We start from the raw sequence: 16616 nt of genomic DNA, 5'->3' as shown, positions 1-16616 counted from the left end.
AAGTATTTAACAATGTACTCACGTTATTTTTTGATCAATCCTCATCCACAAATCCATCAAAGTCCTCATCTTCTGTATCTGAAATGAACAGGTCGGCAAGTTCTCCAACAAACGCGCCGGGTTCCCTCTCGTCATTGTCAGAGTCAGTCTCGTTGCCGGGGGCTGTTCAGCACTGATGTCAGCTTTCGCGAAAGCTCGGACAACAGTCAAAGCAGATACCTTAGCCCAAGCATCCACAATCCATTCACATATGGTGGAGTAACTCGCTTGGTGTTGCCTCCCAGTCTTAGTTGCACTTGGTTTTTCACAGCGGCTGTGTGATTGGCGTGCATGGCGTCACAGATCCGGGACGGTGAAAACCATTCGGACTTTTAAGTGCGCCTTATGGTTGTGAAAATACGGTAACTTATTTTTACACTCATATGACCCCAATGAATGTTAATATGGAACTTATAACAAAGATTCCATGATGGTGATCAGTTTGACCCTGGAACATATGAACTGTATTTCCAATCTTCATTGCACCATAAATCCGAACAAACTATGTCTGTCAGTCCTTTGAAGGGTCCACTGGAACTGGTGCCTATTTAAAACAATTCTCGTTTGCTAATGTTTATGCAATGACAAGAGCTTCAAATCTAAATCCTGCTTCCAGGCTGCGATGCTGATAGGGGCCGACACCGGTAGCAGGATATGAGGCGACAAAAAGGACATTTGTCAATCAAGAAAACACTTAGCGGTGCAGACAAAGTTCAAGACCACAAAAGAAAAGTGCTACATGTGCAATAGTGGTGGAAGGTACAATAGTGCTACACGACAGCACAGGGAGTTGGAGCTGCTTTGCGGGCCAACACACTTCGGATAAAGCACTGCAATAAAGAGGTGGGCCAGGGACCACGATTTTATTATGACTTGGATAAACCCAAATACTGTTTTAGTCATTGCTAACTGACTAATAGTGTTCTCATTTAGCTACACTATGGTAGAAGCGAAACACATTAGAAAGCACTGACAATTTGGTGAGAAAGTTGTTATATATATATATATATATAAAATCTTGCGAAATTATTGAAAAAAATCAATATTTGTAAAAATATGAGTTTATTCTGTTTTTTGGGATAACAAAACTGTATTGCCCTAAAAGATGTGTTTAATCATCCAATTTTAAAATATATATATTACAACATTATTTGTTAAAGCATCTTCACTCTTGTTTTTGGTATGAGAATTAAGAGATTCAAGAAAAGATTGTAAAATTACAACTATGTACAAGTATGACTTTTCTCGTAAATTTTTTTATTTTTAAAGTCATGTAATTTTTTTATACTAAACATTACAAACAATTAGTTGCATAAAATTACAAATTTGCCCTCCTAAAATTAAAACTTCTCCCAATAGAAATATGACTTTATTCTCGTTAAAGAAAATCTTGTAAATTTAAGACATGCTTATCCAAAAAAGTAATTAGATTTTTTTTTTCATAATTACGAGATATAAAAACGTAGTAATTTTACAAAAAAAGTTCAAATAGTACAAGAATGAATACATCTTATTTTTCTAGAAAATCCTGAATTTTTACGTCTTCCTATGGCTTTTTATTGTAAAATTGTGATTTCTTTTCTACAACTCGTCCTAGTAAAAATATGACTACAAATTATAATTTAGGGTTCTTTTCTAGTAAAATTACATTAGTCTCTTCAAAATCATAAATGAATTTGTAAATTTACAAAAAAGTAATTTTACCAGAAAACAGTTATAATGTTACAAGAACAAAATGTTTAATAAAAATGGTCTTATTGTACCACTTTAGTCTCCTAAAATCATAACTTTTTCCATTTAAAAATGTGACTACATTGCATGAGAGTAATAATTCTTTTCTTTTACTATTGCAACTTGGGCCCAAGAGCATATGTAGAGAAAAACAGTTCTGGGGCCTCACTTATCAACGCTGTGTACACACAAAATTGGGCCTGAAAGATACATATACAGGTTCCTGCGCAAAGTTATGTGACCTATCAAAAAAAATAAAAAAAACTATGGGGAAAAGTGCACGCATGTACAGAAACTCTAACCCATCCGTACGGTTACGCACATTTTGGAGACGAGAAAATGCATGAAGTAGCGTGTAGGAGCCATGCCTCACACATCCAGTTTCAATATCAAACAATGATGGATTAGATTTTGCACTGTGTGTATGACTTTGTTGTTGTGTTGTCTGTCCTTTTTTAATAATTATGTTCCTCATGCCTTCAAATTGCCCTCGGCGATAAAGTAGATTCATTGATCGATCGAGATGTATCTGATGCAAAATGAAATTGGTGTCTGGCGCTGGGGAGCAATTATTTTTATTGGCATCAACTTTTATGTCAGACCGTTTTTGAAATTTTTTCTACAGTCCATCCTCCATGTTGAATTCACTGTGTTCACTGCAGCAATGACCTCCTGCCACTCGCTGCATTTCCTTTTATTTGTTGTGGCGCTTCCAAAGCCAACTTCCTTGCCAATAACTTCTGCCTCCGAGAAGTTTCTTCTTGACAGAATTGTTTCTGCTGTTGCCATAAATTCATCCTTCACAATACATTAGCCAGTATAATCATGAGCTGATTTTGTTTGTTTGATTTTGTTGTGGGATCAATGTATGCACTTTCCTAAGTGGAACTGTGACTGGTCAAGGAAAATTCCCTTCAGATGTACGCATCACAATAATACCCAACTGGTGCATGTAATATGCGTATTGATTCCGAATTTGCATTTCGCGTGTGATTTTATCATCAGTCGCACATGATTAACATGTGGTAAACAGATGTAATGTTTTTTTCAGTGAAGTAGCAGCATAGCCTACTGTCGAAGGGCCCCAATTATTATTTTTTATTTTTTTCACTTAAGGCAAATTCCCTACACGTGCCTTTGTGCGTACGCACGATTTTAAGGGATTTTGGTCATACGCCATTTTCAACTTTTGTGCATACATACGCGTTTAGTCAGAATCCTCACACTCTTTGATAAGTGAGGCCCCTGGAGTGTAGAATTTACAATATTTTTAAAGTCTGCTGGCATTAGGAATGAGTGAGGCAGTGACCCACCAAATTCAGCAAACTGAGCTACTTTGGAATAAAGGTTACCGTAATTTACTGCATTGTGGCATCACAAACCAAAGGCAAAACGCTACTCACATAAATGTTGACACCAGCATTGATCTTGTATAGACCATGGGCCGTGTCCCGTGACGTGATGATCAGGTTCATTGGTCTGGCGTCAGTCATCTCCAGAGAGAACATCTTGACGTCCTAAAAGAAAATTAAAGCAACACACTTGACATTGAGGAGAAGAGGAGTAATGGGGGGGGGGGAGAAGAAAAAAAAAAAAGCCATTGTGCATGTTGCTCTATCTCCATGAATTATTATGCCGTGCAGGATGCGTTGAGCAATGCGTCACTTTTATATGCAAATGTTCCACTGCTTAAGCATAATAACCCGTAATGCTTAAATGAGAGTTTCATAATACGGCGCTAACGGTCCTGTTGCGGGGGAGGTTTGGCAGTTGATGAAAAGGTGGCCTGTGATTAGGCAAAGACGTTCCAGCGAAGCGGCGTAAATATTTCCCCCAGAGCTGTCAAAGCGTCCCGGTGAGAGTTACGGAGGAGCCAAGTAATGAGGCTCGCCGAGCATTCGCCGTGTTGCACAAACAAAGCACAACCTTGTGGGATGGGACACCATCTTCTTTGGGATCAATACGAGGAATAGAGGAGAAAAGCATACAGGGTGATGTGATGTTTAAGGACACTCGTTGACAGATTTTCAATGAGCGCAAGTAATGCATTACCACAAACAAACGCCTCCCTTTTCTCAATGAGGAAAAACAGTTACTGATGACATCAGTTCATAAATGCCAGTGTTCAAAAGACTGACAAAGAGATATGTGCTGAGGAGAGTTGAACTCTTTTGAACTCTCAGCGAAACAGCAGTACCTAACGAAGCTGAGGAGAGTAGAACTCTTTTGCTAGGCGAAACAGCAGCACCTAACGAAGCATACAAACAGCGTCAGATAAATGTACGTCTGTAATGACGACCAGCTTTCCAGGAGACACTGATATTTCTGCAATGCAACAGTTGCTAACCAGTTATTAATGATAAACATCACCTTGCAGATTAGAAATGAATGTCCTGAAAAAAATCTACAAAGTAAAACATTATTATTATTATTATTTTTTAAACTCAACACCACGCTTTGTCAGATGCATGCATGCAATGTACTACCATATGATTCACGCAACGGCACCTCTCACCAGTGATTCATGATAAACACAACCATGCACAATAGAAATAAAACAATGACTACAAATAATCCGAAGATTCAAATAAATTCACACCACCCTCGGTCATGCAGAGGCACATGCGTGTGCACAATAAAGGCATCATTCCTCTTGTCTTCTTGGCAGTTTTTCATGATAACCACCACCTTGCACAATTGAAATAAACAGAATGACTAGAAATTATCAGTTAAAAAAATAAAAAAGTCCACAGCACGCTTGTTCACACAAACACGCCAATCTCAAGTGTCACCTAAATGCAGTCTCTGCTCTTGCAATTTAACCAACAATTGAAGTAATCACTTGGAAATAACAGGGTCAAAAAAAAAAAAAGACCATCACACGGGTATGGCTTGGGCACGGTACTCTATGATATGAATAATGCAACAGCTGCTTTCGTCAGTTATTTATGAAAATCAAAATCTTGCAAAATAGAAATAATCCCCAGTTAAAAAATAAAAAATAAAAAAGGTCTGACATGCTTGTACACATGTATGCGTGCAGTGTACTATCATGTGATTAATGCAATTATTCCTCTCGCCAGTTATTCATGATAACTGCCACATTGAACAATAAAAATGACCTTTGTCAATCAAATGACTCATCCAGGAGGCCACAAAGGAACTCAGGACAATTTCGAAAGAACTGCAGGCCTCACTTGCTTCAATTAAGGTCAGTGTTCATGACACACAAAAATAAGGAAGAGACTGCGCAAAAATGGTACCCAGGGCAGAGTTCCAAGGCTAAGACTGCTGATAAAAAAAAAAAACAAAGGCTTGTCTCACTTTTGCAAAAACACATCTGAATGATTCTCAAGACTTTGGGGAAGATATATGGACTGACGAGATGGAAGTTGAGCTTTTTGGAAGGTGTGTGTCCCATTACATCTGGCGTAAATGTAGCACAGCATTTCAGAAAAAGAACATCATACCAACAGTCAAACATGGCGCTAGTAGTGTGATGGTTGAGCTGCTTTGCTCCTTCAGGACCTGGAACTTGCTGTGATTGATGGAACCATGAATTCTGCTCTTTAACAGAAAATCCTGTAGGACAATGTTCAGTCATCAGTTTGTGACCTTGTGTTCTGCAGGATAACGATTCAAAACATACCAGCAAGTCAACTTCTGACTGGCTTAAAAAAAACAAAATGAAGGTTTTGGAGTGGCCTAGCCAAAGTCCAGACTTGAATCTGATTGAAATGCAGTGGCATGACCTTAAAAATGCTGGTCGTGCTTGTAAACCCTACATTTTTGCTCAATTCAAACAATTCTGCAAGGAAGAGTGGGCCAAAATATCTCCACAGATATGTGAGACTCATTTATAGAATTATAGAAAACGTTTGATTACAGTTGCTGCTGTTCAGGATGGCCCAACCAGTTATTAGGTTTACGGGGCCATTACTTTTTCACACAGGGCCATGTAACTTTGAATATTTTTTTTTTTTCCTTAATAAATGAAATCACCATTTTAAAACAGTATTTTAAGTTTATTTTTGGTTATATTTGTCTGAAATTTACATTTGTTTGATGATCTTAAACAAAGTGGGGAAACTATGAAAAAATATAAGAATTTGAGACAGGGGCCTATACTTTTTCGTGGCACTGTAACTAGAAATTAGAATTAGAAATTATTCCGAGTAAAAATAAAAGAATAAAAATCCATAGCATGTTCAGTCACTCGTATACATAATATGATTGCAAATCTTACCACTTATGATAACCAACATCAGACCAGAAATACAAGACTAAATGTATATATTTGTATGTATACATGTGACCGTGTTAATGTAACAGGACTTGCCAATGATGCTCATTCCTTGCGTAAGGGATCCAAATTGTAATCAAACCATTTTCCTCCTCTACTCCCTCATCCTGAGAGCGTCCACTCAATTAACAAGGTTTCTAATTGGCTTGGAGGAGTGAGACGTTCATTTGAAGTGTTAAAAATAACTTCCAGCTGCAGTCAAGTTTGACTTACACTTCTTAGCCTATTACGTAATCAGCCGAGGGTGTGACAGCTATGCAATGTCAACACGTCTCCGGAACAAGCGGCATGCCAGTCACTTTCTTGTTGCGGATGCTAACGAGGTAAAATGTGCTTGCTATTTTTAAAACTGCTGTACCATGCAGAAAATGTCAAACCCAAATGAGAACTCGTGAGGCACGTTATTTGCTGCAGTTTAGGTCTGCGTAGTTTCAGAACACTGACATAATGAACAAAACGCATGGAAGGGAAGTTTTTCCCCAAAACATTGTCAGGGCTCATTCGTTTACTTAACTGTAGATGAGGGTGGTATATAGAATGGCATCAAGCAATATAACCATTATATTTAAGGAGTTTAAAACAAACTAAAATCACACTGTTATGGGGAAATACACTAATAAGGCAATAACTGATACGCACGTGCTGGAACGATTAAGTCTCGTAGCTACCCAGAACATAAAGATGGACGCACACAACATTGTGGAAGAACTATGTCAGAGTCAACTGGAACGCTAACTGTCGTTAATGATGCTGTCTCCACTTAACGTAAACATATCTTTAATACAGTACAGGGAAAAGTTTATAACACTTTTGGCATTTAAACATGGATGCACACACCATTGTGGAGTGACGACATCAGTGTTTACTGGAACAGTAATCGCCGTAAAAGACGCCATCTCAACATTCAGTATTATAAGATCGTCTTTAAAACTGCACAGGGAACTCAGGATATTTTTGCAGTCTAAATATGGATGGATACAACATTGTGGAGTGACCAGACATAGTCCACTGGAACAGTAATCGCCGTAAAAGACCCCATCTCCACATTCAGTATTATAAGACTAACTTTAATAATGCACAGGGAACTATCAGAACTCAGTCAACTGGTCAATTGCCACATAACATAAGATTGTATTTAATACAAGCATAGGGAACTTGTTTGGAAATGTTTTGCAGTCTGAACCTCGAAACACACAACCTTGTGCAGCCACCAGATTGTAGTCCAAAGTATTAGTTCTCAACCGTTGTCACCCTGGGACCCGCATTTTTCTCTTGCTGCCAAGTCGCAAACCACTATTACAGAAGTTAGGAACAATAAAGAACATCCACCCATTTTCTGTACCGCTTCTCCTCACCAGAGTCACGGGTGGGCTGGGGCCTATCCCAGCTATCTTCGGGCGAGAGGCGGGGTACACCCTGAACTGGTCGCCAGCCAATCACAGGGCACATAGAAACAAACAACCATTCACAGATACATTCACACCAACGGGCAATTTAGTGTCTTCAATTAACCTACCATGCATGTTTTTGGGATGTGGGAGGAAACCGGAGTGGTAAGGTTGGTGACCCCTGATGTACAGTATACCATTATTACTAAAGCAAGAAACATAATTAAACCTTTATCTACCAACTTTACCTCCCAAAAAAATTACAAACCTATACACTACATTATATCAGTTCTAACTACAATATATCAGTTCTAACTTATGACAAAAGCACAAAAACTTGAAATAAAATAAATCATACTCACCAGAGATGCGTATTATTTATAGACAAACTTCATAATTGTTTGCTTCTCAGCGCTATAGTTGTGTTGTGTTGGGTAGTCAGAGCTACAGTACCTGAAGCTAGCAGTCACAACTAGCATGTTGTTGCTGCTCTAGAGAAGCAAATAAACTCCTTTTCCAGGTTCAAACAAGCAAGCCACTCTGTCCTCACAATGTTCATTTTTCATCTTTGAAAATGAATTTTTAATATGTTCGATATTCGTCCATCTTTAAAGGGGACATATTTTGCCAGACCAACTTTTTCTAGTATTTGGGACATAATATTGGCTCTATGGTGCCTCAGTAAACATTAAATATGAATTAAAATTGTCCACACATTTCTTTCCTGAGTTCCAAATGTTTGTGGCCAGAAATCAGGTCATTCGAATTTCTTAGGCTTACGACGTAGATACGTCACAAGCAAAGATCTCCGCCTTCCCTTTCCGGTCCCATGCCAGCGCTGTCAACATAAGCACATGTGCTCTCACAAGTGGGTCTTCTACACAGAGGCAACCAATCTGAGGAAAGGATACAGTCTTATTCAAATATGGATGAAGCGGATACAAAACTGGGTCAAACAGAAGTAGCTGTCAGAGGGGCCTTTTCTGGACACGTATGACAAAACAGAGGTGTGTTTTTTTTTTTTTTTTTAATAAAATTGACACTTTTATACAAAAAGTCCATGTTACGGAGGACTAAATAGCCAAAATATGGGACCTTTAAGGTACCTGTGCGAACCCCAATAATCCCATTGAGATAGCGGAAGGACAATAATCAACCAATCATACGACGGGAAATTCAACCAATCAGAGGATGGGAAAATGCAGCTGTACAGCGAGAGAGAGACTATGCAGCAGAGAGTGATGTGAGAGTAGTGAATATGACATCTGATTGATTAAGAAAGACAGCCACTGTTCATAGTGCATATTTGTCCTAAACCAGCCTTCAGAAGCCCCAGAGCAGATTATATTGACATGGCAACACACAGAAACTGAAATCGGATTGGACAAAAAAATAAAATAAAAGACACACGCTATGAAACAAAGACAAAAGATTATTGGAAATAAATTCCATTCATCCATCCATCCATTTTCTGAGCCGCTTATCCTCACAAGGGTCGCGGGAGTGCTGGAGCCTATCCCACCTATCATCGGGCAGGAGTACACCCTGAACTGGTTGCCAGCCAATCGCAGGGCACACAAATAAACAACCATACACGCTCACATTCACACCTACGGGCAATTTAGAGTCTTCAATTAACCTACCATGCATTTTTTTTTGGGATGTGGGAGGAAACCGGAGTGCCCGGAGAAAACTCACGCAGGCACGGGGAGAACATGCAGGCGGGGCCGGGGATTGAACCCCGGTCCTCAGAACTGTGAGGCAGACGCTCTAACCAGTCGTCCACTGTAATAATAATAATTTAATTGTAAATGCGAATGTTAGTGCTGATAGTGTTTAGGTTCAGCAGTGTTTGATGTTCAAGTGTGAACAATACTTTTTTCCCCCCAGGTTGTAAAAATGGACATGTCTATTTGAGGGAGACGTTATTTACACAAAATACTGTATGTACCGTTAGACACCATCAACTTATGATGTGTCACAAACGTTTGGACACGGTTTGCCTTGTAATAGCACTAAAATGTATGTCCAAACTTGACTGGTAGTGTTCAATTACACTGTACACGTTATGGGAAATAAATGCAGCATAGGAACACCTCTCTCGTGAGGATTTAATGTTCATGTTTTGTTGTTGTTGCTGTGGGGGAGTAAGATTGTTTTTTGGGGTACATCCAACAGGGTGACAATGCGCAGGTCTAACACTTATTGAATTTTTTTTTTTTTACACGCGATTTTGTGCGGGATCCAAGAGAATAGTGATACGCCTGGCTGGGCCAAGGAACATTTGCAGACCCTGCGCTGAACAAATTAACCCTGACATTTTCATTCTATGGTTATCACATTTTTACTATTTCTGGGTCAAACTACAGGAATAAAAAACATTAACCGCACAGTCCATGATTTAATGATCATGATTCATTATACCATTGTAAATGGTCATACAAGTTTAAGACCAAGGTCATAGTCGTTTCCATTTCCTGTTCTATGGTTATCATCACATTTTTAATCTGGGTTAGGGTAAACCTAAAGCCATCATAAAACCTTTATCAACTGTACAGAGTAAGTTTTAAGTAACATTTTATCATTGTAAATGGCCATGCAAGTGTAAAAACAAGTTCATTGTTTTCACTTTTCTTTCCCGTTTGATGCTTATCATCACATTTTAATCTTTTCCAGGGTTAAACTGCCGCCATTCTAAAACCTATATCAACTGTACAGGTAATGCGTTAGGTAACATTTAAAAATGTTTAATTGTCATACAAGTGTAAAAAAAAGTTCATCCTTGAAGTTAGCATTCCCTGTGTTATGGTTATGATCACATTTGTATTCCATTCCTAGGTCAAACAACGACCATCATAAAACCTTTATCAACTGTACGCCAATGTTTTAAGAAACATTTTAATATTCTAAATGGCTGTAAAGTGTAAAAACAAGCTAATCGCTGTCGTGTTTATTTCCTTTTCTATGGTTACCATCACGGGTACCCTTCTGCGGTGGAATTCAGTGTTAACTGTATAGTGAGTCACTGACATCGTCAAGGAATTTGTTAACATAAACTCAAGTCAAAAAGGACACCACTTGTCATGACTTTGAAACTCGATTTACGTCCTCATTTGTAAAGGATGTCTGATAGTTCCGTTTCCAGCTATTCTATTGCTCCACTCCCTGAAAAGGAATTGGCTCCGCTGGTCTCATCTCAGCCTGGTGCCAACAAGCCTGACTAACCCCTAACACCCCCTCGCAAAAAAAATAATAATTCATTGTGAAAACAAAGAGAGAGAGAGAAAGGTTAAAATGTTGAGGACAAAAAGCTCCCGTATGACTGGACAGTTTGGCAAAGGATGAAATCAGTCCACTTCCTTAGCCAAGGTTGAACCGTTAAGTCATTTGTGTTTACTTGTCAGTCCATATGCAAGCATGTAGCATGAAGGGATTATAACCAATTTGTAATATGGTACAGGAGTACAGTTCCATTTTGACTCAAACAGTTAAAAAAAAAGATCAGATGAAATACCGGTAATCACTTTTGTCGTGGCGTGTCATGTTTGTTTTTTCGTCCAAATGCTAGGATGCCACAGATGTAAAACAAAGGGGCCCTGTCATTGTTGATTTGGTGGGGATGAAAAGTTCCATTGTGACTCAAGCAGCAAAAAATGAAATAAACTCCTCAATTTGTTATTGTTATTGTGATTTTTCATGTACATGTTAGCATGCTGCAGATGTAAACCAAAGTAACTGTAGCATTGATGATTCTGTTGGTGGAGGGGGTTGCTCAATTGTGACTCGAACAGCAAAAAGACCAAATTAACCATTTAAACAAATAAAAATAAGTCCGATTTTATTTCACATCGTATGTTGTTGTTCTTTGGTCCAAATGCTGGCATGATGCAGATGTAAAAGGATTCTTAGAGGGGATGTTGGGGAGATGATTCTTAGAGGGGAAACAGTTCAGCTCTGTGTCAAATGGCAAAAAGAAAAAAAAAAAAAAAAATCTTCTAAAATTCTATTTGTTAGTTTTGCTGTCCAAATGCTAGCATACTGTTCGCACAAATAAATAAATAAATAAAGTAAATACTACTTTTGATTCTGGTGGGGGGAAAATTCCAATGTGTGTCAAATGGCAAAAATAAGAAACAAATTATTCTAATTTGTATTCTAAAACATCGTGGCGCGCTGTATTTATTTGTGCGTCCAAATGATAGACATGCCTCAAACGTCAAATGAAGGGGCTGTATCATTTTTTATTTTGGTGGGGATGAACATTTCCATTTTCACTTAAACAGACAAAAGGCTTTTTAAACCCCTTGAACAAAATCACGCTGTATTCATGTTTGCCTGTCCTTACGCTAGCATGCAACAGCCATAGATGAGACTGTGCCATTTTCCATGCATTAAATGCTGGTTGCATCACACATGCCTCCAAATTCCTTTGTTGTACCCCCACAAAACCCACATTGGTTTGTGGTATTTTATAAGACAATTTGCACTCGACTTTCTTGCCGTTACCTCAAAGATTAAATCTTTATACAACTTGACTGAGTGACTACAATATGACGCCTACGTTATCGTAATGATGAACATATGAGAAGGATGGAAGCAACAGAGGAGCTTATAAGAGAGCAAACAGAAGAAGAGTGAGCATGAGCATGCTGATAAGGTCATGACAAATGCAGACTGCGTCAGTGAAATATGGATTCCGGAACAACGATAAGGTGTGAGAGATTCCGTAGTTCCTTTTCCTGCTAAGCGAATCCCAGTTTCTTCAAAGGGGCACACTATTTGATTTCAGAGTGCAGTCTCAGGGTAACATATCAATACTCCAGTATTAGTTATCGATACCGCCAATGTGGACATTTTTAACGCAGTACTGTCAACGCCACATTACTTCATACTTTTTGGTATCTCTTTTGGCTGTAGTGTGTTTCCATGTGTTTCAATCATCAAACACAATGTATAAATTACCACGCAATTGCTGTATGGTGATGCGATCCATATCGTGCTATTTTCAGTATCGTTGGCAAAGTCTCATCATATGCTGTAACATATTGTGAGTTATCCCCACTTCTATTATTCAGCTCGTTTGACCTGAGGTATGTGCTTCCACGTTGCAAATATTTTGCAGCGCCCGCCTTGCCTCGCCTGTACAACACTATGTGAGAAAAGACCTTAAGAACTGGAGGAGCTGCAGCGTTACCCTAAAAGACATATGGACCAGCCAAGCCATGCAATTTGACAACTGGCTTTATGATAACGTGTTTAAAACTTAAAATCTTAATTCATCAAGGAACACTCTTTAGAAGAGAAAAATATTTATTGTCCCCAAAATATTCATTTCTATTATTTCTATGGAAGTTAATGCCGAGTAGGGCTGTGCACGAATCGGTGGTGACTTGAATTGGGACTCAAGTGGGTCTGAAAAAGCAATTAACAAAGCCGAATTTTGGGGCTCGAATCATATCGAAACTTAGAATATCAGAGTACTTACTTTATTCTGACAAGAGGTGCCACGCCGCGTTTACTTAAAAAAAGAAAAATACAAAATATTTCACGATTTTTAGCATCTCTCTGCAGAAGGAGGTGTCCGATAGCAGAGCACAAGGGGTTGCATGGATGTTCATGGCAGTGCCACAACCGAAGCTGGAAAGGAGCCATCGCTGAAGGGGGACGGCGACTGCAGCAGCGTGTATAAAAAAGTTGTGCAGGATCCAGCCCAGCATGGCAGATGACGAGAGCTCGCCAGCTAGCTAGCTAGCTAGAAAAAGAGTCAGCTGGTCCCAGCCAGCGAGGATTTACGGCAGGCGCAAAACCAACCCGGGTTCTACCTTTGGCCATGGTACAGCGATGGAACCTGGTTAAAGTAAGTCATTTTAAACTAAAAAGAACACATTTCCAGAGTGAGAAAACGCGCCAGCGTACTCTCTCTCTCTCGATTTCGTTTCAAAAGATAGTTTTCAAATAATCAAGCTGGATTTTTCATTAGTTGGACTCGAACATCTCTTTATTTCTGAATAGTACAAGAGGTAAACGGTTCAATTCTGATTCAGAAGTCATTCGTTAGTGTCGACACTGATAACGAATAGGGATTTAGAGGACGAGTCCGAGCCCTAATGCTGAGGGAAATAACTTTGCATCAGAAGAAATGAAGCTAATCCTAGAAGGGGTATAAAAAAAAAAAGAAAAAAAAAAAAACACAAAGCAAAACTTGTTTTGAATAATGCCATTGTCATTTGCTTTTCCTATTAAAACAAAGGAAAAAATATATTAAAATCAAATGGTATTTTTGTGAAAATATATTTGAGATTTTTTTTTATGGCCATATCGCCCAACCATTTATCAACACGATGTAATTAACTTTGTAATGTTAGTGTATTAAAATGTGCTTTGTCTTAAAGGGCTACATCGGACTACAAAGACTTCAAACTCCATCAAAATACAGTTTCTCCAACTAAGTACAGAAACGTATTTGCTGACATGATATTTGAGAATGGCAGATTCCATTAGCGCAGAAGATATGGTGAAAATGTATTTCCATGATGCTCCCCGGCCCCGCTCATTTAATAAGTGGAGAAACTGGCCTTGCCATGCTGTATTGTCCTGTCAACTGAAGATAATCATCAGGAAGTGATTGATATAGGACGTGTGACAGAGCGTGGTGCATTAGATATAAATACCAAATAAGCAATGTGTGACATCTCGACACTTGTCAGTGATGATGACAAATTTGCAAAAAGTTTACTTAAGTGCAGATGCCATATATGGGATCATGTGTCTCAACCAGTGACTTCCAACCTTTGTTGAGCCAAGGCACATATTTTACTGTCGAAAAATCTCACGGCACACCATTAAACAAAGATGTCCCAAAAAGTGGATACACAAGTCAATTATACACTTTCTGCCATCTAATAGAAGAGCATTTATTTGTTTTGTCTCTATATGCCGCCGGATACAGTAGATGAACAAAGATACATTATTTGTAGTGAATAAATAATATTCTGACCAATTAAGTGAAATTTGATATTTTTCCACAGCACACCAGATGAGCTCTCATGGCACACTAATGTGCCACGGCACACTGGTTGGGAATCACTGGTCTAAACCAAGAGCTAAAAACAACTAAAAGAAAGCAAAAAATACAGTTTGTGCCTGGGATTAATTAACATGTTAGAATTACACAAAACCTACAAAAGACATCTAGATTATAGTAGCATGGATTTAGGAAAAATCCCCGTAAATATTGGTGCAGATCTGGATGAAATTGCCAATGGAGAATTTCATTTTCATTTTCAAGTTTGCAGTCTGCTTCCATTACCTCCACCTACCACACTGGAGTAGAGCGAATTTTCAATTGAAGCATTTCAGCAAATCTTTGACTGGGTTAATTTACTAAACTGAAAATGGGGGAAGGTATTTATTCAAGTGTGTGTGTGTGTGTGGGGGGGGGGGGGGGGGGGGCATCATTTGCACGCATTATTAGACTAATACTAAACAAAAACAGTTCAACAGTAAGTATTTCGGCAGATGGTGAAACGCACAATATTGTTGACCACCTGCGACTCGAATGAAATGCCAATTGTCATTAAAGATTGCTTCTCCTCTTTAACGTCCGGGCGTGAACAGCAGTCTATGATCTGGGTTAATTTCAGTAACTATCTTTTTTGTGCATTGCAAAAGGGAAGCATTTATTTGAGGGAGACGTTTTCTGTCTCAAGTGTCAACAATGAGAGAGGGCGGCCAGTATTTGAGGAAATAAAGTATGATCTTGCATTATGGTGTCCTATGCTTTATGCATCCTTCCTTGTTCACATTTGCATCAATTATCCACATTAGCATTCTTAGCTCGACATTCTTACCGTGGCAGCAAAGTTGAGCTTCAGTATGTGGACCTCGGCCTTGTCCTGTCCCACGAAGCTGGTCCAGCAGCCGAGTTGCATCTCCCTCACGTAGATCCAGGAATTGTCGCTTACCTCCACAGGATCACACATCGGATGTGAAGCTGGAAGACACCGCAAAGCGCAAACGGTTCAATGGTGCAGTGTTGAAAATTGTCAGGTGCGTCTGTTTACTACTTTTGTTCTTACTATGGTGACAAAATTCGAATTTTGTCGCAAGTTAGAACCCGCCGAAGTCTATCACTGACCTAAAAAAATGCACTTAGTGTGAAATCTGGCCCTCTTAAATTGAACACAAAGCTATTACTCTGTGTTATGAATGGCAACAGGTGGCTACGCAGGTAAACTGCAGATGATTTAATTTCCTGTCGCTATATGTCGCTTGCATGGATAGATGAAAAAAGATCAATTATTTGTAGTACATAAATAACCATTGTTGAACCAATTAAGTGAAAAGGGATTATGTCCCGAGATCTCTCAGCGCACATGGGCATGCGGGACAGTGGTTGGGTACCGCCACACAGACCTACTCTTACACGGCAGTTAAGTAGTAGTTAAGCAGTTAATAAATATTTTTTTGTGAAAAAAATACTCCTAGGTCATAAATCTAAAACAATCAAATGAAAAACATTATGTCCAGTGGTAACTGAGCATGCCTTTTTGTGCTGTGTAACCACATTCCTATATCTCTTACACCCAAACTAGTTCATTGCGCTCGATTGTAACCTCAAAACATCGTCGGGACAATTCTATACCGAGGATGGCCTGGAAGTATAAGTTAGGAAAAATGTGATTGCCTCCGCTAAAGATGTAATGTTTTTCATCATTACTGTTGTAGTGTTAGCAGTGTAACACAAACACACACGTTTTCTACTAAACTTTGCCGAAAAAGAGTCCTGTTCTTCATCAAAGTGCATTTTACCACATTTTTTGCTCCCGCTGTACCTCAAACTTCAACTCCATGAAGGTTGCACAATTACAAATCTTAGCAGAAATTAGGGTTCTCACTGTCAACATACATGAGACCCCATAAACTGCTGACTGACTAGTTGCTATTTGCGCCAACTTATTATGAATGTTTTATTATGTTAATGATTAACATTTAATATACCCTCATCCATTAAAGTTAGTAGTGGTTAAAGTTTTTACTTGAATGTAGGACTATTACAATGGTTAAGTTACCCATTAATTTTACAATAATTTTACTTAGAACATGACCTGTACACTTCTTAAAGATTTACAATGCAACCAGTTAATATTATTTAG

The 16616-nt window shown here is 38.8% G+C and overlaps 1 protein-coding gene across 1 annotated transcript in view; it reads right to left on the bottom strand.

Moving 5' to 3' along the window:
- Positions 1–16616, bottom strand: part of eng (endoglin) — a 66704-nt gene that overhangs the window by 22606 nt on the left and 27482 nt on the right. Inside the window, exons 3-4 of the mRNA XM_061799701.1 lie at positions 15312–15454; positions 3174–3287 (exon numbers count right to left, since the gene is read on the bottom strand). Coding sequence (XP_061655685.1) covers positions 3174–3287; positions 15312–15454 — 257 coding nt within the window. The remainder of the gene's footprint in view (positions 1–3173; positions 3288–15311; positions 15455–16616) is intronic.

Source organism: Phyllopteryx taeniolatus, chromosome 15 (assembly GCF_024500385.1).
Source record: "Phyllopteryx taeniolatus isolate TA_2022b chromosome 15, UOR_Ptae_1.2, whole genome shotgun sequence".
NCBI lineage: Eukaryota > Metazoa > Chordata > Actinopteri > Syngnathiformes > Syngnathidae > Phyllopteryx > Phyllopteryx taeniolatus.
This window is presented reverse-complemented; position numbering and strand designations above follow the sequence as displayed.